Raw genomic sequence first — 21,489 nt, 5'->3', positions numbered from 1 at the left:
TGTCTGAAGTAACATATTGAAAATAATTGTGATCAGAAAATGAAATATTGATCTCATGTTAGTACCGTCTCTCTTCACCTTCTAAAACTTTTGAGCGCAAATATATTTTAAAAAGATGCAAAAATTTGTTAATGATTCATTTCACTAAACTTACTACAAAAAAAACATCACGATAGAATGTTTATTGAGAACTATTTTGACAGCCCTTAATGCTAAAGTAGATAACTACAATGAGAAAATTCACATAATATCTGGTTTATCCCTCCATGTTAAAACACAACATTGTTATGCTAACATATGACAGATTTTTTACCAAAAGGATGTATGTATTACAAGGGTGAAAATGCAATAACATTGTTCAGTATTTATCTTCCATACCACTGAACAGAAAGTCAATGTAATTTGATCAAAATCCTACAAGCGTGCTGTTGTATTGATCTCTCTGTTAAAAAATAATTCCAAGTCAACCTAGTTGCTTAGCATGCATTTTTTATCTGGAGAAAGCAGTAGTTAGCAACAAGAGGGCGGTGTTAGCCTACAATCATCCCCAAGAAAGAGAGCGAATCAGGTTAAACATTGACTTATTAGTCCAAGACCTGATCTACAACAGATAATGTAATGATCCCCCCGAGGTCCATGTCTGCTATAATGATTTGACATATCAATGATAGCCTGACCTATATAATACCGGTTTTAGCTGCCCATAAAATAAAAAAATCCCCTTGAAAAAGATTCTGTTTTGGATTTAAAATATCCTGAATTACCATTTAGCCATTTTGAATTCACCTCTCCATTGGACATTAATGGTATGCATGTGGATATACATCCCCATTCCTTCACACCAGATGTGTACATATGTTGCTCTATGTGCCTCATTAGCTGCTGGATTTGATGGAGGACCCTGCCAACAGAAGAAACAGTGTATTGACCTCCCAGAATTCTTCACTCAGCTCCCTTGACTACTCCGATCTGACCCTTTCCCTCCCGGCTCTCCCCACATCAGAGGCTGGAGACAGGGAGGTACAAATGCAGAAAATAATGTTCAAACACCTGTGTCATCAGTCCAATGCTGTAAAAGTGATCACAACTTAAGATCGGAACGATTATTGTGTTGTTTTGTTTTTCCAATGATCTTTTGCAGGATAAAGGAAGTGCTTTATTTGAATCATCATCGCCTACCTCACAGGATCAGAGATATGGGTATGCTAATATGTCATGTATTCTTCAAAACCAACCTGTGCCTTTGATTATCTGACACATTCAAGGATCTGTAGAAGTAAATCAGTACAAGTAAATACCCAACTCGTTGAGAAATGTTTAATGAGTTTCAGATTGTGTCCAATATAAGAACTTATGCTAGTTCCTTCGAAATTGAACTTTATTTGGATCAAATACTGTGATCCAAGTAAGAACCAGCTTGATTTGAAGTGGCTACCAACAGTCAGGTTAAAAAGAAAACAAATGGCCTGTGTCGACAGTTGTTCAATTGTATCAGCTATGTAGACCGGTGTGTCTGCCAACGGCACAAAGGCAGAGCTTTTCATTGTGAAGTGAAAACACAGTGTAAAAATCTAATTGAAACGGGAACAATTTGGTTCTAGTCCAACTGACAGAAAGAGAGCATATGCATCCCTAATGAAATATGTTTTTCTAAACCTGGGTTGTATTATCTTTTTTTAAGAATAATAAATGTGTAAGGCCTTGTAGCTCTTTCTGCTTCAGTCCAGGTCACAATTGAGCTTTTTGTGACTACGTTCCCAATGTGCGGCCTTCTGCCAAACATTCAAAATGTAGGCAGTCTTAAAGTCATTACACAAATGAACTTTGTAGCAATGTATTCAGCTCTTTATATGATGACAAAAACAACCAAAACCTTGTGACGGCACAACAACATCAAAGAGGTACCATAACAGGAGAACATATTACCAATGTGTCTATGTCAAATTGATAATAAGGTGATCTGAATCATCCTTTTAGTGCATGTTTAACAGATGTTTGAGATATTTAATTGAATAAGATGATCTTACCCGGTGTATTTATCTTTTCTGCTTTAGGAGAGAAGTGGAGGACTTGAGTCAATGGCAGTGCGAGTTCAGGGGTCAAATCACAGCTCTGAGACAGTGGCTGAAGAGCATGGAGATGAGGCTGCTTCCTCTGGATCCCAGGGTTAGTTGGGTTTACTGCCTCTCTGCCTTCTTTTGTTTCTCAACCTTTTAATATATTTTTGTTTCTCGATAGCCCATGTAGAAGTCAGAAAAAACGTTTAGCATATTCTTCCATGCTGTCAGCATTGCTGTTTTTATTATTCAACATTATTTGACAGCTTCTCATACAGAGGGCATCCTGCCAAACTATAGTGAAAAGAAATACATCTGTCATGTCTCCATTCTTCTCTCTCTCTGTCCCTCATTGTCTATGTCTGCTAATTCTCAGGACTAAAAATACACTTGTGGGGTCCTATGTGATCATCAGGCTGGGAACATTGCAACTACATTGCATTACCATCAACGCTCAGCAGCAAAAGGATCCTTTCTCCGTTCTTCAAGAAAAATGCAAATGTCAGCATGCTAATACTTTCGCAACACGATGCTAACATGCTAATGCTAAGCTGGTGTTGTTTTAGACTACTATGTTCAACATCTAGGTTTAGCGTGTTAGAATACTCATATTTGCTGGATAGCTTGAAATGTAAAGTACAGCTGAAGCTGATGGGAATGTTTTCAAAGAATAAGTTTCGAAAGGTGTCAGATCATAAACCGTCTAAGAATTTCTGGAATTCTGTAATAAAAGTGTATAGGTGACTACAGTCTTTCATGACATTATGGTTGTTTGAGACATTGCTCTTTACTTTACATGTTGACTACATGCACTCTCTGTTTAAATATTAACATTTGGACAAAAGTGGAGGACTACGACCAACATCACAAATGGTTAGCTAGCTAAAAATATGAGAAGGATTCCAATGGTCCCTTATGTTGTGAGAGCAAACAAAAGTTGTGATGGCTTGTGTTAACTCTTCTAGAAGTTACAAGGACTCAGTTCAAACGTGCTTTAAATCTTGCGAAGGGAAAATAACGTGCATAACCAAATAATGGTTTAACAGTAATTGTGTGGGTGGTGAGAAATCTGACTTCAAACAAAGTCAGTGAGTTGTGTCCATCCTCTTTCATTTATCCAACGTCCCCATGGTGCAGGGCAAGCATGCGTAACAGAGATGTTTGGGCAATCCATTATCATGGAGGAAAATGCTGCCTATAGGAATTTCAAATGTTGCTTTATAAGGCTTATCTCATATTTCCTGCAATAACACCTTCCTATTATTATCTACTCTCCCTGTTGATATGCAGCCAGATTGAGATCTTATCTAATTCTAACGGTAGGAAAACTGGCCCATGCCACGAATATCTCAGAATTTGTAGATAAAAGAAAAAAGAGGAAAATGAACCAATGAGTCCTGCTAGTTGTTATAATAACACTTAAGTTAATTGAGTATTACGAGAAAAAGGACATTTAGTTTCAGACTTACTCATTGGACACTAAGGTGGTCCTGCTGGGGGACTTCTTTAGGCCATCGGGGGACAGGGGAGCTGTGGAATCAGGCTCCATTGTGCCTGGCTTGAACAGGCTACAGAAGTGGAGGCCCTCTGCACACATGAGCACACACACTGAAAAGACATTAGTCAGACGGGAGGATGGGGCAAGGGGGCAGAAAAAAAGAAAAGCAGCATCTTTATGGTAGAAGCACTCAGATCTGACTATGGCATTTATTGAAAACCAACTGTAGATTTTGTCACCAAGATGTACCAATATTTGTACAAAGATTAGGAAGTCAACTCAGCAGAAATTTAAATAAAAAATTCTCAGGGCACTTTAGGCAGGGCAAAGCAATCAAACTGCAGAGCTCCTCTGACCTGACGCTGGGATCCATCTATGTGTATTGCACTTGACTATCAATAACTATCACGTCCATTGTATCAGGTCCATGATCCACAACCTTAACCACTAACATCAAGATATACACAATTGGTATTTTGAAAAAACAGCCAATGTCGTTAGCAAACTAACAGTAACATGAGCACAACAATATAGTTTTATGACTACAACGTGATCTTATCATGTTAAGATTAGCTAACTACGATCACTCTTTTGGGCTTTCAAATTACAATTTTGAATGGCAAAGAAAGAACTTTAATAGTAATTCATGTTTAGTATTTTGTATTAAGGGCACGTCAGCAAACAAGTTAATCTTAGCACTAGCATTGCTAACGCTAGCTACCTTTTTTAATTGGCCATTAAACCTGGTGTGTCCAACTCCAATCCGATTACGTTCAAATCTAAAGCAGCTCGGTTAGATATGGTTTATCCAGTCATTGTTAAGAAACATTATCATTAAGCTAAATATACAACACAGTCTCACTGCATTTCCTGTTATAGTCACTAAATGTATCTATTGATTCGTGTTCACCAACACAATTTCCCCATGTTTTAAAGCAATGTAAATAATAACAAATTAGAAGGAAAAAGAGATTTTTTTAAATTGAGATTTCAGTGTTCTGACACAGAACGATTTTAGAAGCAATGTCTTTATATTGGTAGTATGTTTCGTGTCTGCACCAAATAATAATAAATTAGAAGGAAAAAAAGATGACGATAAAAAACGATTTCAGTATTCTGAGGCTCTTTGCCTCATTTATTTTCCTCGCAGATGGCAAAAAAAACGACATTATACTATGTATAATAAAAGGGTTAGGCTTAGAGTAAGATATTGAGTAAGAAAATGTTTTTATGAACCAAACAGCTCTTCCAAGACCCAACCCGAAAAAAAGATGTGGTGTAGGGCCAGGCACGAAACACACTACCAATAGAAATACATTGCTTTTAAATCGTTCTGTGTGACACGAAAAAAATACGAAAATTGTGTTGGTGAACACGAATCAATAGATTAAATTGGGTTGAAATATATTGTATAGCATCAACTGAAAGTGATCCTAACATAAAACATGCTACAGCTCTTTAGTGAGGAAAGGTTATCATTTATTTAAAAAAAAATCCTTAGTGAATGACTGCACCTTCTTCAATGAGCTGTGAATCAATTGCACAAAAGGGTTGAGGCAGTTTGAAGTTTTTATTGATGCTGTAAACATTGTTTTTTGTTGATTTAGTTATATGGTGCATTCAAGTAGATGTGGTCCATTGTCCTGACTGAATGTTTAAAACCATTCATTGATTGTATGCTTAGAAAAGGCCAAGAGACCAAATAGAATCTGTGTTTGAATCTGTTTGACCTTTGAAGAAACTTACCGATGACCATTTAGGAAAACATTCTCCAACAGAGGGCGTTGTTCTTGATATTAAATAATTTCTCAATTTTACATTTTTTGTCTCGTATGAATAAAGCCGCTGTCTCCCTGGGGACATATGTGTAAGATGCACAGGCATGTCTTATCCTGTTGTGAAAGCTCAAATGCTTTGGAGAGCTTTAGTCTCACCCCCAATGAGTGTGTGAAATGGGGGTGCCTTTTTATCTATACCATGCCTTTATCATACTGCATCCGAACATAGACCTTTGTGATGGTAATACTGTTAGTCTGCCGCACTGCTGGTTGCGGTCTTGGCCTGAGGGACTCGTTAGTTAGCCGCATGAATAAGGACATCCTTCTGCAGCCTCCCCCCCCCCCAATATACAGACCCTTCCCCTCCACAATACACAGGAGAGAGACCCACCTGCTCCTTAACAAGGCATGCACCGGCACATCCTGACCTGTTTTCCCCATGAACATAATGAGGATTACAATGAGACACAAATTGGAGGTTGTCAAGCAGGCACAGTTATTAAAAAGTAAATTGTTCTACATTTCTGTTTATTTCTAGTCTTTTTCATTTGTATTGTACAATGCCATGTCTTTTATGCTGCTGCAACACAAATATTTCTCAAATTGGGATCAATAAAGTACTATCTTATCTTATCTTAAAACAAGGCAATGTGTGAATTCGTACCACAAGGACCAAGAACAAATGTATTAATGGATCAAGAACGTAAACAACAAATCATCGGTATTCTTAATATTCATGTTTGCAAAATTTGCCACACACCAATGAGGTTGGCAAAACTTAAAAATACACTACATCAGATCATGCTTGGATGATATTTAATCTGATATCACTGATAGGATTCACCAATGTCCATTGAGTAGCAGCTCTGGAGCAGATGGAGTTGCCCTTTAAGTATTTATTTAAAGAAGTGCTTAGTAAAGGAAGATCGTGTGATACAATCAAAAGCTTGAAAAAAGCTTCTGAATGGACTTTGTAGGGATAATCTAATCTTTTGTTAACTGCCGTTTCCCACGACAGCCTTTTAATCTCTACTTCATAGATGCAATATCATTAGATTAATACCCGGTGGTGGACAAAATTGTGTTTGGTCAATGTGCTAATTAAATGATTAAAGGGCAAAAACTGTCTTACCAAATGTATTGTCATGGTGAAGGCTCTGAGAAAAATGCTAATTTAATGCTAATGAATTTACAGGAATGTAAAATTATGTAATCTTTAAATTAATTAAACTTATCTCATAAATAGTATATTATCATATACATGTATTTTTAAAAAGGTACACCATTAAATACTCGGGAAGTAATTATTTAATTATAATATATTTGCATCCCAGGGGGGTCGTGGTAAGTGTCAAAAGTTAGATTTAGCATATAGTCCAGACAGGGATTACAAATAAAGTAAAGCAAAGAGGATATACAATGCTAATTTTCAGGTTTATATTTGTATTTTGTGCTTCTGTGACTTTAATGTTCGAAAAACTCTTTATTTTTCTCATACTGCCTGTGTGTGTTGGAGCACTAGCCAGCGTTACATCGTGATATCACCTTGTTAGGGAATTAAACAAAGGTGACAAGTTACATTCTGTATGGCAGCTTTTAAGCATGAAATGTAACTGAGAGGTTGTGGGTTTTTCCAGGTTAAGCAACATTTGTTTGCTAATATCATTAAAAAGGTTTGTAAATGTAGCTCCTCCTCTGCAGAGCACTACCCTCTCCTGGCAATGATAGTATCCAGTTCTATAGAAATTCATTGCTTATCAGAACATCACATTGACAAGTCAAACATGACATCTCTTCCCTTTGACTGTCATGTCGAGGTCAAAAGTTCCCGCTACTTTTCTCTTTCGTATAGCCCGTTCGTTCACACGAGGCCGTAACAGAAACGCGGAAACGGACCCCGAAAATGATAACGGGTCCCAAGGTGGATAGATCTGCAACCGGAACGCTCTGGGGGAGCAAACAGCTCTGTGTGTACGTCCTATACGATCATTTCCTGATAACGATGAACTAGCCATAGCCCCGCCTCTCCCCACCTCTGCTGCTCACTGCTGTAGCATGGTCAGTAGCTACTACTACTGACCATGCTATGATGTTAGTGCAACATCTACAGCTCCTCTACCACAACCATCAGCAACAAGTGGACATGGAGAACTACATGTTGCTAAGTCCACCGCGGGCATAAACAGATGGGCAACCATGCTCGGGGCTCTTCTTCGCTGCTTTTGGTGTATTTTGTGGCGGAAGTTACGGCGCTAGTTACAGGCCCGGCATATGTAATACAGCGTATCCAGCGCTTTCGAGCGGCCTCGTGTGAACGGAATACTTTTTTGATATCGTATTCGGTTCGTTTGCGTTTCGTGTGCATGTGCGTTTGCGTGTAAATGGGGTCTAAAAGGTATCTGGTCTCCCTGGGATTGTGGCAAATGCTGCATCCCAAATACTCTGTGTACACACAAGTTACAAACAGGCCCAGGAAGAGGGGTGAGGGATAACATACTATTATGCTCTCCTCTCTGTTTCTGACAGCCAGTAAACATCCAGGGCTCTCTGAATGCTGTCATAACCTTTAGGGAAAAAGAGGGCATTGTTTCATCCAGTCCCCTCATGAGACAAATGAATACTGATGATGGCGGTGAAGTAAACATGTTTAATCTACAGACTGAAGTAAATGTTGCATCCATTGTTTTTCTATACTGTAACTTAGTGTGTCAAATAAGTGTTCATCCTATAGTACCTTAGTAACATCTCCCATTAGAGATGCTTTGATTCACACACTTTATCAGGGTTAATGGCCTCTAACTTTATTGTCGTTGCCTTCCTGTGTTCAATTGAAAATGTGAACTGTAAATCCTCAGTTGGATCAACCATGATGATGAAGATGAGTTGAGCTTTTCTATACCCAAGTGGCTAAACCCTCGTCACACACATGACTGTGATTTTCAGCATCCAGGCAGCCCAGTAGGGAACCCATGAGCCTTTATACTTTTCTTAAAAGCAGCCTCTTTTGGTGATAAATGACAGTGTGCGTGATGAATGGTGCTTCTGGTTTGACCCTTTAAAAAGGGACCCCCTCTTTTTTTCATTTCTCATGAAGAGGGGTAATTACCATGTTCTGTAGAGGAGCCATTGAGGTCTTATTTAATTTAAAAGCAGCAGAGAGCTTGAAATAGCCGTGGAAGGGGGAAACAGGCCTCTATTTTTTTCTTTGGTACATGGGATCTGTTATCAAATTTAGGCCCCCATTGGATTTGGAAATCACATTCATTTTGGAAATTCACTTTATTCCGTCTCCCAACCTATGTCCACTCCATTAACACACGCATTTTGGAAGGATAATAAGCACTGCTGACAAAAAGATGAGTATTATTTGTTTGTTCTTGCCTGTAGCAGCTTATTGCAACAATGCATAGCTTAGCGAGCCAGCTGCTCTTTAACTACACCAGCTCTTCACTTTTTAAGAAAATGTGTGCAGGCTCTATGTGCACCTACCGTGAAATGGAGAAGAGAGGTTTTTGGCGAAATCATTTAATTAGTTCAGAGGGGACTGGAGGCTGCTGAAAGCCGGGATCAGGTGTCGGGGTTTGACAACAATGTCTTCCTGGAAAAGTGGTGCCTCATCACTGCCAGCTCCTTTCAGATTAAGAAAGAGGGGACGGGGGATGTGGGCCTTACTTGCTCATTAAACAGCTTAAGACATTAGCTCTCCAAGTGACCCAAGCAGCAATGTGTGAGTGTGGTGTTCATTATGATTACCGTTTTTCTAAACTACTGTATATGCGAGATACAGGCTTTGGTGTGATTCATGAGAGAGTGGGAACTCTTACATCAGCAATGAAGTACTCAGGGGTTAAATAACTTGACCCTACAGGGGGCGTTCTTTTCAATGTTCTCTCTTTACAGGTCGGCCACAGTGACAGGCATTTTCAGTTTTCCTTTTTCCTCATCGCCTTTGCTTTTTTTTCTTCTCACTTTTTGGATAAATTAAAGCTAGAGGAGGGTGGGGGGTCATAAATGGGACAGTAATGTAAGGGGCTAAGAATGGCTCTGAGAACCTGAAGCAGCTTCAAAGCAGAACTAAATAGCCTGTTTTTTTACCACCACCAGCATCTTTAGTGCCCATTCATTGAAGTATTGAAAGCTAATAATAAAAGCTAAGATAGACTGTTTTACCAGATGAGAACTATTTGAACAATTTCCTAATGTCATGTTTTTTTAGCAAATTTGCAGCAGTATTTGAAATGTTAGTCCATAACTTTGATCCAGTCTGATCTCACACGGCTTCCATAATAATGAGTAGGTTAACTAGAGATGCCCCCTACAAACAAAAATGTAAAAATTGGACATAATAAACTTCTTGCACATGCTCATAATACGGCAGTTTGGGAGGATGGTCTTGTTTGGCCTTGCAGAGGACAAATACCACTTGCCGATAATACTTTAAGGTCCCTCGAGAAAACATTCTAATGCCTTTCTTAGCCAAAATCTAATTTCACCAATGCCTTGGTTTAAGAAAAATAACATACAGTACCTACACAAGTAGGCAAGGCCGCCCCTCCCTACACGCAGATCACGCAGGGGCCTCATCTAGCGGAGGGAGCCTCAACTGAGTGTAGATGCGGCACAGTTTCGCCGCTGCGAGGCTCCAATAGCACCCCCTCCAACGCTCGCGACGCAGAGGGCCTCATCATATAACTTTGCGTGGGGCCACAAGTTGGCCAGGGCAAGTAAGCATGCTTACTAAGGGTTGACTGAGTGAACATAGTTTAGTAGATGTTGAAGAACTGCATTTTACCATAGCTCAAATCACCACTGTGATCGGATGAACCTCACAGGTCCACTGGCATGACCGTAGACTTGTCGTCTAGTTTTATGAAGTAACATGATGATCCTGTGGCCCAGACTCAATAAATCAGGACTGCGTACATCTCACACTGAATAAACCAAGTTTGCATTGACAGGTTCTAAATTGTTCCCCTTACATGTATCACAGAAGGCACTTTACACCGAAGCGAGTGCTATTGATTTTGTGATATTTTATGATGTCATATATGTACTTGCACAGGGGAATGCAAGCAGTAGGGCACATTTCCTCCTTCCCATATTAGATATGATCATCTCTGACTGCTCTGGCTGAGAGAATACACAGACAAAGACAAATATATGTTATGTAAAAAGATTTTGCATAAATGTAAACTAGTAATAATTATTTGAAGAGCCAATCGTAAGTTTGGCTTCCTTCAGAGGTATTCTTGTTGAACTAATCCAAAACACTCAACGGGTGACCTTGGATTAGGGAGTAGTCGAAGGGGCAGGTTCTGCACAAATACAGTACAGTGTGTATTGGCAGAACTGTGTGAGAGAGTCTGTGTGGGTGGGTGGGTGGGTGGGTGTGTGTGTGTACTGTGTATGCATGCACGCATTTGCTGGATCAGTCGATTGGTTGATTATGTGGTTGGCTGGAGATAAGAGAGAGGGAAAGGATTTGGGGCGTAAACACTCTTTGTTAGACTGTTACCTGTATGCATGCCTTTGTTGGGTCTCAGTGCACCTGCATATTATGTAATTTACAAAGACATGAAGAAAGTGTCTGATGTATTAAAACTGGTGTTGTTCATATCTGAATAAACACCATTTAACAGAAAATGTTGCTGTAATTGTGTTTGCATACAGTATGCTTGGTGTTCTCCATTTATAAGGCAAATGTTGTGACTTTTTGAATGGGGCATGATAGCATTTCACCATAGGGGTCCTTCCTTTAGTTTCCCATGCCAAAAACACTCTGTATTATCGTCCCGTTGCTCTCTATTTTTTCTTCTGTGTGTTTCCTTCCAGCCTCTTTGTTTATGGGCTGGGCTAGCAATGGCTGGAACTGAGTTGAAAAGTAATCTGAGATGTTTTACAGTAATTAGTCGTCTTTGTTGCTGCTGTGGAGACTGCAGCACTGACTCTGAATGGGGAAGGGGGGTGGGGATGCAAGGGGGTTGGGGTTGAATGTGTGAGTGGGTGGGTGGCAGGGCAGGGTGGGTGTGGGTGTGGGTCTCGTCTTTTGTAGCCTGCACTTCTCTCGCTCGCCATCGTGAGAGGCAATGGACTGAGGCAGCTGTCACTTAACATGTGAATGTTCCAAGGGCGGCCCAGGGGTCTTTAGAAAACTCTCCTTCTTTTGCCCCCCACCCATCCCATTTTTCAAGCAGAAGCAGCATGGAGTTTCTGAGCCGAAGTCGGGCCCAGAGGAGGGGCTTTGTTGGATGAGAAGGGGGAGAGAGAGTGAGAAAAAGCCTGGGGAAGGTAAAAGGGGCACTTTGCCGCCTCGCTGCTTGGTACAGGAGCAACCTGAGCAGCCGACGTGCTGGTGAGAATACTACCAGCGCCTTCTCGTTACATGGAAACTGGTTCAATCTGACCTCCATGCAAAAACTGGTCTTGGCTGGGAACTGTGGGAGTTCAACTGAGCCGTTGGAATACATTGTCTCCATCTGGGCGCACTATCCCATCGGCGGCGATAACAAGGAAGGAATTCCTCTATCACAGCTCGCACAACAAAGAAGAAACGGAGAGGAGCAGAGCTGGTGGGAGGAGAAGTGAAGTGAGGGGAGGGGTGCACTGAGAGGGGAGAGGAGGACATTGTTTGCCTGTGACTGTGGGCAACGGAAAAGCATGAGTTATCAGGGCATGTGTGAGTGGTTTAGAAAGTGTGTTTGTATGTGGGAATGTGTGAATGAGTGGACTTGATTGAGTGTGAGTTTGGGAGAGTATGCATGTGTGTGTGTGAGGAGCGTTCATGTTTGGGATGTTGGAGCCGGGAGGCCGTTCAAAGGATGCTCAAACAAAGCTGGATTTTTTTTTCACCCCTTTATCCCCCTTTTTGAATGGTGACTGAGGACCGGCTGGATTCCTTTACTCATGCGGTTTGGCTCAATCGTGCTTCAGGGTAAGTGTGGTTCACGCAAGCTTCAAACCGCCAAAACTGCCAGTAACACAGGAGTGGATATAGAGAGTCTTGTTTTGGACTTTGGAGCCATGTGAGTTGTGACTTCAAATTTGATTTTCTTCACTTTTTCGAACGGAATGAATGAAAGATACAATTGTGGAAAGGCAATGAAATATTCCAGTAAAGGCGACAATAGTGTGAATGGCTCATTTGGATGTAAGTATTTTATTCCGTTCAACAGTTTGTTTTCAACAGTCTTCTAGCTGCTTGGATTTTTTTTAAAGATTCAGATCAAAATACCCCAGTAGGCCGTTTTCAGCCACTCTTTTCCCAAAACCATGCTGACATTTCACTCTACACTGTAGCTTTATTTCGCCTGAGTAGCCTTTCTTAGAGAGAAACGTGTGACCTTGTACAATATCCACCTTAAAATGTTATTGGTCTCATGGGTGGATGCACAGCTGCCATCCTTGATTAGGGACCACTACCATGATTACTACTTCAGGACCTCCCTTAACAGAGGCAGATGCACAGGAGTGACACAACATTATGGGGCTATACTGTTGTGATTGATGGTTATTGTTCTTCTACTAATTAAAAAAAACCACACTATGCTTTATATATCAAGTGTGTCAATCAATGCAATACGTAAGACATTAGAGCTTTTCATTAGTATCATGAAATATAAGGTGATCAAAATATTTAAAATGCATGCTTGTGTGTCCCGAATCGGAATTAAGATAAGCTTATAGATCAAATATGGAATTCATGTATCGACCAATTGTTACAAGGAGGATTTTCTTCCATATTTCTTAGGCACGGAGAAGACCCTATACCACTCTATTCATCACGAAATGGACTGTGGTTATCTATCATAAATCAGTGTTGAGAGCAGAGAAAGGTCTGGGCTGAATTAAGGGCCATTTCAAAAATAGGTTAAGTAATGGGATGGGCAGGTCACCCGCAATACGAGTTGAAGTGGTTCCCTGGTTAGCTGTCTAGTATCATTATGCTAGAAAGTGGGGGTGCATATCAGATATCAGGCTTAAAACATATTGTGAAGGTTTCTATGGTTTAATTTGATTGGAGGATAACTATTTGGTAGTGGCATCTAATTTATGTCAGCTACAGTATGGTTGCAATGTGTTTGATATTAACTAGCCGTTCTGTAAAGACGTTGTATACAACCATCTGAATGGCCCAGTCTTATGGAAATGTTTTTTTATATTGGCATATTATCTTTCAATAACATATCCTTGGTAGTTTGCCATGTGCTCTCTAATAATACTACTCAGCATATCCTCACATACATTGCTGTGAGATCACTGTGTAATTTAGCAGACGACCACACATGCGCTGCAGTAACCAGACACGGCACACCCTCTCTCTTGAATTGTTAACCCATACGAACACGGCCACAGACACTCTCTCTGCCCTCCTCAGGAGACCGCTGGGCAGTGATCTGAGCTAACTGAGTAATCATTGATCCTGGGGCCGGGGCTTTGTCTGGGCACCACTTTCTGATCTGACTGTGTTCTCCCCTGTGGATCCATTGACTGCATCATCTGCTCTACAGAGACGTGCATGATGTAGGTAATTACTAGCCTAATGCACATGGAGCCATCGTATCAAACTAGGTCATTCTCAATTACTTAAAAGCTCCGTATCTAAATTATAATAACATTTGATTCAAACATGTTGTTGATATTGACAGTAGCACAATGCTAAGTTCTCCTTGGCTGCAGACTGTCTTTGTGTCTAACCTCTGGCAAAGATGAGAGATCTGCATATTCAGCATTATTTGTGGCTGCTTACAGCAATACTAACATGTATTGGTAGCCATACAGCAGTATTAATATGCCTCTTCAAACCACAAAAAAACCCTACTCAGATAGCTTAAGGAGCCAACCTCCCAATTCCCCCATTGTTGACCCATATTGGCCCACCCACAGGTCTTTAGTCAGCAAGCATGACCTGAGGTGACCTGTATAATTCTGAGTGGACCAGTCCAACCCCGCCTCAGAGGGAGGACTCGGCCTCGACAGGAACCCTCCCTGTGATCTCCTGATGGGCTCACCTCAGCTCCTCTAGACCAAGATAATTGCATTCACCTTCAACCCTTCTGTCAAAACAATGAAAGTACTGAGCTGACGGGGAAGCAGACGGGCAGACACAGTTTGAAATTGTAACTGTGAATGAGTATTTTCAGAAACATATAAATATTTGTCAAACAATATGTTGATGACATCATTATTTGATTACAAAAAGTAATTTAATAATTTAGAAGAGAGAGAAAATCCTTGTATTCTATAATCTACAATTGGCGATCATAATGGAAAAGCATTTTGTTAAGCCTTTTTGTCCACAAAAAGACAATGTAATACTGCACACTATGCTGTCTATTGCTGCGGTTGTCCTAACTACTCCTGCCCCCATGCCACAGTTTGATCCTACTCCTCTTCGTATTAACACCCCTGAGAAATGAGGCTGTGTCTGCGTTTTTATGGCTGTCATATTTGATCAGATTCTTAGCGGGTTTCCCAGGACTGGTCCAGGCTGAGTGAGAGAAAGAGCTGGCTGTCTGCCACCGCTTCTGCATGCCAGGCCCAACAGTGGGATCCTCGACAAGCCTGTCACACTGATTTCCAAGCCCAGAATATTTCAGTTGGTGATGTGAGTTAGATGGGGGGGCATGTGTGTATGTGGTCTGAAGGCAGACAAAGAAACAAGGAATATCCAAGCCAAGTATCTCTGCTGTAGTTTCCTCTGGTCTTTCGGTGCCAAGAAAAGGGCAACAATGGCACAGAAATTTAGCAAATGAAATATGTGAGGGACTGGTTTCATTTAGTCTTATATTGGATTTTAGGAGGCAGTGGGGGTTACATCCAAAATAATGTTACATGGCTATCAGACCATTGGGTTCAAATCCAATATCAGTGTTTGATTTAAAATCATGTTTTTAAACAAATGAACTGAAGTGTTATTAAGTTAAATAGTATCCGACACCACATTGGCACGTTGTCACCAATAACAAAACCAGCTAGTCACTATCGGACTGATATCAAATATCATTATTGGTGTATTTCTTCTTTAAAGCAAGGAATTTGTGCTTTAAAAAAGGAAGGTCTGTTGGATATATGTTTTTGTTTATTTACACAATGAACATGTGTTCACATGATGACTCAGAGCCCCCTTGTCTTATTTTAGGTAGCTGAAGGATCTTCCGCATGCATGGCCGAGGGGCCTTACCTCACCTTTTACCTCACTAGCCTCTGGGCTGAAGGATTATGGGTAACCTCATCAGCAGGCCCAGCTGCCTGGGCCAGAAATCCAAGCATGTGAGGTCAGACGAGGCTTTCCTGAAGGAGTGTTACCAACGACGAAGAGAGTGGCAGCCCCAGGAGCAACATGGCGAGGTCAAACCAGAAGTATCAATACAAGTCAAAGACAAAGCAAGGGAGGATGCAATCAAGGAAGCAGAGGTGGAGAGTGAATCGGAGTTACAAAACATTGATCATAAGAGGGAAGAGGGGACTCGTACTCCCATTTCGGACAAGCCCCTCCGCAGCTCCCCCGCTTCCACAATCAGAAGCACCAGTACTCTTGACTGGCACAACAGCCCTTCTCCAATAAAAACATCCCGAAATGGGACACTTACAAGAATAACAGTGCCTCCGGAGTTCACCAGATCCCCCTTGGCTAACCCAGACTTAAACGCTGCAGAGAGAAGGGCCAGCTTCCAGAGGAGAGACTCTAGAGAAGGAAGCCCCTGGTCCTGGAAGGCTCGGGCATCACGTGAGGTCACAGAGGTGACAGAGGTGACGGAGACGACCGTTACGGAAATTGTGGAAGTGGTAGAGTATCCGTCTGGAGATAAGGGAGGGGACCCCATTGTCACCAGAACTGTCAGAGTCCTGAACGGTGCCGCCGATGAACTTGCAGAGGTTGATAACAACTCTGATTTTCAAACACAACAAATCTCATCTATCTTCCATATCATCCTTTCTTGTTCTCATGTGAACTTTCTAACCTTTTCCCATCTAGGCTCTATCTTTAGACGAAAATGTTTTGAATGTATAACATCATGGTGGGTCCTGTGACTTTATGAATCGCAACAACATGCTGACTGTGTTTATTTTTGTAGCTCCAAAGTGATGGACACTCAAGCTCAGACCAAGATTCCTGCATGGATAGATGGAGGGTATGTTTTACCCCTTAACGTTGTCTCTCTTTGTAACGTTATAGTTAATCAAGTTGCACCTGGAATCTTTTGCAAACAGTACTTTCTTTCATTCGTACTTCAGCTAATACTTTGTGATGGTGTCTCTCAAGGGAACAAGATCATCTTTGGCACTGAGGGATATGTCAACAGATCCTGAGACATTTCTCCAAAACCTAGAAGCTTTGCTCACATGGGTCTGCGAGATAGAGGAGCTCACAGCCAACCAGAAACCCCCATCATCAGAGGTCAAAGTGGTGAAAGCACAGCTCCAAGAACAAAAGGTCTGCTATCACCAAAATCACATCACCTGATTTCTTGTCCAAAAAATACTTTAGAATATTATAGCGCTGTGTCGACACCTAGAAGGTATACCTATAGAAAGCCTAGCTCACAAACTGAACTGCTTCCTTTAGAATTTAAATACAGTTCTATTCAGCGGTGAATAGGTGGTGTTCATAGCCACAATGAGCTTCTTCAGTAAGGCTTTGTGTACATTTCCTGGGGGTATGAAAAAAGCGGGGACGTCTCTCACCTTTCAGCTGTAATCACACCCATTGTGAGCTGCTTGGATGAGGTGAAACCTGCCTGGCTCTTGACAATGTAAGCTTGACACACGAGACAGGGCTTCCTTAACTCTGACCCAAAGGCAAAGAAATTAACAATGGAGCTTTGATAACTGAAATTCTTACTGGAAGCAATGCCATTTCCTCCGATACCTCAAATATAAGGTAAATCAGTTTTCTGTAGAACTGAAAAGGTCTAATCTAATTTAACACAGAAGCGTCTTCGCAAAGGCCTTTGAAACATTTCTCCCTTGTCCTTATTCTTGATTTGTTTCTCTTTCTTGTAATAGGTGTACATATAATATACTCCTGCTTTTATAAATACAACTTTTCAATTTCATGAGTTATGGATTGATCTGAGCTTGGTTTTGTACTTTTAAAGCTCCTGCAACGCCTCCTAACAGACCGAAGGCGTAGTATGGACTCCATGATGTTGGAGGGCCCTCGGCTTGTAGAGGCCCATCCAGGAGAGGAGGGGGAACAGGAGAAGGTCATGCTCTCCACTCTCAAACTGAAATGGGAGGCCTTACAACGGGGGGCAGAGCAAAGGTCAGCTTCCTTTAGCCAATTGGCAATATCATATTTACATTTGGCAAGGCTAACTGTATATCACAATTCTTCATGACTGAAAGGGGTAATCAATGAAAATGTTTTTGTTGCAGGAGAGCGAGTCTGGAGCTTATTCTGCCCAGGGCTCAACGCTTCCAGGAAGGTGTAGACAGCTTGCAGCAATGGCTCATATCTGTGGAACAGACCCTAGCTGAACTACGGAATGCAGAGAGAGTGATGCTATATGTCTCAGAGGCCACAGACAGGGCCAAGGTTAGAAATGTTCCATGTATGGTTCAACTTTATTGAACAGAATATTAAATGTGCATTATGCTGATTTAGAATAACTTGGATGTGTTTTATCTTGTCCTTTAGGCTGTTGTTGAAGAGATTCAAGTAAAAACTGATGAGCTAGGGAAAATACAAAAGTCCGGACAAAATCTGATGGAAGCAATTGCAGGTAAGGTTTTTCACATAGAGTAAAAATGACAAGGGCTTAGAATGGTTCACGGTTGCATATAAATACATAATGTTCCAAAACTGCAGCATCAGAACTGAATTTCACAGCAAAAAGTATATTGATTATAAAAGCCTATACGCATTAGATTTAGAATGGATTCTGATTAAAATGTAAAATAAAAAAATGTTTTTCTTACCCACAATGTCAGCTGACATGCCCAATGGTTGTGGTTTTTCCATTCTCTCAGAGGAGGAAGCCGAGCAGGTGCAGGAGAAGATGGATGCTCTGCGAATCCGTTGCTCTGTGCTAAATCTAAGCAGTCTGGACATCCTGCAGAGGCTGGAGCAGGCCCTGGAGGCCTCCAGTCGCTGTACCTCTAGCCAGGAGGACCTTCACCTGTGGCTGGGCCGCATCGAGAGGGAGCTCCTTGGGGCAGCTGGAGTGCATACACATGCTGGAGATGCAGTACTATGTGCAGCTGAAAAACAGAGGGTAACATTCTCACTCCATACTAAAACAAACACTTCAGAAGCTTTGGAAATGTTGCTTACTATTTCAATGAAAAGTACCTGAACTTACCTGACTTTAACTAGCTTGATCATTAGCATTCATGTTTGTTTTTTTAAATGATGCTATCTCATGAGACCCAAGTTTGTAGAGGCTAACATCAGGTTTCAGTATGCAGCCTTTGCTGACTAGCAAGTAACTTTTTTTCAAAGAAAAAGCTTGCTGGCGGGCATGCCTGAAGCTAGACCAACAACCAATCACCTGAATCTCTCGCCCCGGACACACAAGCAGCGGTTTGATTGGCTAGAGCTTGTACTGGCATATCATTCGATTGGCTGACGCTTCCGTCGAAGCTTCAAAAGTTGAACATTGCTCAACTTTTGCAGCGAGCACCGCGAGAAAAGCTACGCTTTTCTCCCACAATGCAGTTCGGCGAAGCGTGACGTCACCCCATTCAAAGTGAATGGGCAGAAGCGTTAAAGCTTCAACGCACGCCGCACGATTTGATTGGCTGGAGCTTCCGTCGACGCTTGAAAAGTTGAACCTTTCTCAACTTTCGAAGCGAGGCAAAACGACGCGACGGAACCACAATGCAGTTCGGCAAAGCGTGACGTCACCCCATTCAAAGTGAATGGGAAGCATCTCCGTTGAAGCACGCAACGCTGCCGTGTGGACGGGCCGTAACATTTATCCTAGTTAAGGGCTCCAAGTCAGCAGATGCATCTCATTTCTATATTTATGCAAATATTTACATATCATAGCTAAGTGGACTTAGATGGTTCCTGCTTTGGTTATAATTCTGCTGTAAAGTAATGTTATTACAGCAGATGTTTTGAAGGAAAAACACAGGTGTGATTAATAATGTTAATACAGGGATGGATCCATCCTTAGTGTGATTAGTTACACCTGTGTTTCTCTTGCACCTGGGCAGGCTAACTATTGGCCAATTGTTTTAGGCCTGCTATAGCATACACACAAATTAACATCAGGTTTTTTCTCCTCTTTAAGCTATAATATTTATTGGGACATTTATATTATAATATACTATATTTTCAAGCAATGTTTTTTGCTAATAATTTAGAAAGACAATATGCTTTTAGCCGAAATATCTCTCTTCTGTAAAATGTATTTAAATGTCATTCCTTAATTCTCTTCATATTAAAAAAAACAAATACATATTTTTCCTGATATTGTTGTGTATGTTCGATTGCTGTTTTTATACAGACAGTGGTTTATATATTAAATGTCATTAATGCTTTGCTAACATACGGTATATACTTCATAGCTGGAACAGGCAGTGGTGAAGGAGATGGCTTGGTTAAGAGACACAGCGCTGAGTCTTGAAAAGCTGAAAAGTATTCATCTGGAGCCACAGCTCATAGCAGAACAACTCTATGAGCAAAAGGTCGGTATTTTTCCACGAATAGAAAACATAACGTTAATGTAAGGTGTAAAGAAGTTTTAGAAACTAGTTTACACAATGTTTCGTAATGGAATTTAATTTCATGATTATCTCCTGAATAGATTTTAGCAGTGGAGATTCTGCAACACAGGTTCAACATTGAGAAGATGGTGAAGATTGCTGAAATCTTGCTGACATACAGTGATGAAGGAGAAACATGCGATTTGCAGGTATTTAATTACACTTCCAATGCATGCGACCAACATTAATAATGTGAACAAATGTACGTTTAAAGTCCAAAATTGTTGAAAATATTCATTTTTTCTTTCACCTCTCTCTGCAGACCCCACTAGATGCCTTACAGGAACAATGCAACACCACCTCAGCCACCAATTCCCACGTGGTGCTGCAACTTGAGCACGCTCAGTCGCTTCTTCTCCAGTTCTCAGAGGGCCTCGCTGAGGTTTCGCCCTGGCTTGAGGAAACTAAAACCCTGATTGGCCAGCTCTCCCTAAGCACAATTAGCTACGAGGCATTTCGGGAACAACAGGACCTTTTACAGGTAGAATAAACCTGCCTCTCCACAATAGAATGCCAGCTTTTCCCTATCAACTTTTGAACCAGTTCAACAAAGAAGTCCTGTTTATACTTCACAGTCAGCCACCATTTCCCTCTAGCTGAATGAGCTGTTCTGTTCAAGCACAGGTCCTTTGTCTAATCTACTTCCTGGCATGGTTACTTTTCCATGTGTACTACACTATAATGACATTTCTGTTTTCTCAAGTATGCCATGTAAATTGAGAACGCAGGATTTGTTTTTTCAAACTTCCTCTACTAATTTTAGGGATTAAACTCAAATCAGGTACTTTCTGAAGGATGTCTGCTTTCTACATTGTTATACAATTTTTATTTTTTTCTCTTTTCTACAAAGGGGCTGAGGGAGTCTATAGCTGAACACAGACCCTTGATAGCACGACTATGCTCTCTGGCGAAACGCTTGTCAGAGCTAAACCCCGTTCAGGGGGAAGAGTTCTGTCGAAGGGCTACGGAGGCAGAAGAGCAGCATAAAGCCATCAGAGACCGGGTCAAAGAGACTGCTAATGTTCTCGAGGAGTCCTTACCTCGATTCACACAGGTAAGAATATCAGCAGTGGACATTTCTATAAATGCAAAGTATGACAACATTTGTCTACAACTTTTATTTCCATGACCAACTGTGACAAAATCACAAGCATTATCACTGAAAAAAGAGACTGAATGTAGCTTAAGAAATAAAAACTTCAAATGAAATAAAAAATGTTCCCGATGCAGCTGTTCTGTCACCTGTGTTGCTCGTGTGAAATCTAAACTGCAGCACACAATAAGAGCAGTCGTATTTATTTATTTACTTAATATAAATGTAACTTTTTATATTGTATCAGCTGTACCGCACAACTTAGAACGAAAACAGGGGATATTAGGACAATATTAATCAGATGGCCTGACCTTTTTAATACAATTTCATGACAAAAGGACTAATATG

General features: G+C 41.0%; 1 protein-coding gene across 2 annotated transcripts in view; it reads left to right on the top strand.

The window, feature by feature from the left end:
- Positions 1 to 569: 569 nt before the first annotated feature.
- Positions 570 to 21,489, top strand: part of macf1b (microtubule actin crosslinking factor 1b) — a 47,239-nt gene continuing 26,319 nt past the window's right edge. The window contains exons 1-13 of one of the 2 annotated variants that reach the window (XM_079694633.1): positions 570 to 1,020; positions 1,142 to 1,200; positions 2,055 to 2,166; positions 16,409 to 16,465; positions 16,597 to 16,767; positions 17,432 to 17,598; positions 17,712 to 17,871; positions 17,974 to 18,058; positions 18,306 to 18,550; positions 19,851 to 19,970; positions 20,090 to 20,197; positions 20,311 to 20,529; positions 20,899 to 21,102. In XM_079694633.1, the coding sequence (XP_079550759.1) occupies positions 892 to 1,020; positions 1,142 to 1,200; positions 2,055 to 2,166; positions 16,409 to 16,465; positions 16,597 to 16,767; positions 17,432 to 17,598; positions 17,712 to 17,871; positions 17,974 to 18,058; positions 18,306 to 18,550; positions 19,851 to 19,970; positions 20,090 to 20,197; positions 20,311 to 20,529; positions 20,899 to 21,102 (1,836 nt within the window). In that variant the 5' untranslated portion in view covers positions 570 to 891. Of the gene's footprint in view, positions 1,021 to 1,141; positions 1,201 to 2,054; positions 2,167 to 11,541; positions 12,265 to 15,471; positions 16,209 to 16,408; positions 16,466 to 16,596; positions 16,768 to 17,431; positions 17,599 to 17,711; positions 17,872 to 17,973; positions 18,059 to 18,305; positions 18,551 to 19,850; positions 19,971 to 20,089; positions 20,198 to 20,310; positions 20,530 to 20,898; positions 21,103 to 21,489 lie in introns of those variants that run through there. The other variant, XM_079694632.1, reaches the window with a different exon arrangement.

The sequence above is a fragment of the Notothenia rossii genome, assembly GCF_949606895.1.
Source record: "Notothenia rossii genome assembly, chromosome: 7".
Lineage (NCBI taxonomy): Eukaryota > Metazoa > Chordata > Actinopteri > Perciformes > Nototheniidae > Notothenia > Notothenia rossii.
This window is presented reverse-complemented; position numbering and strand designations above follow the sequence as displayed.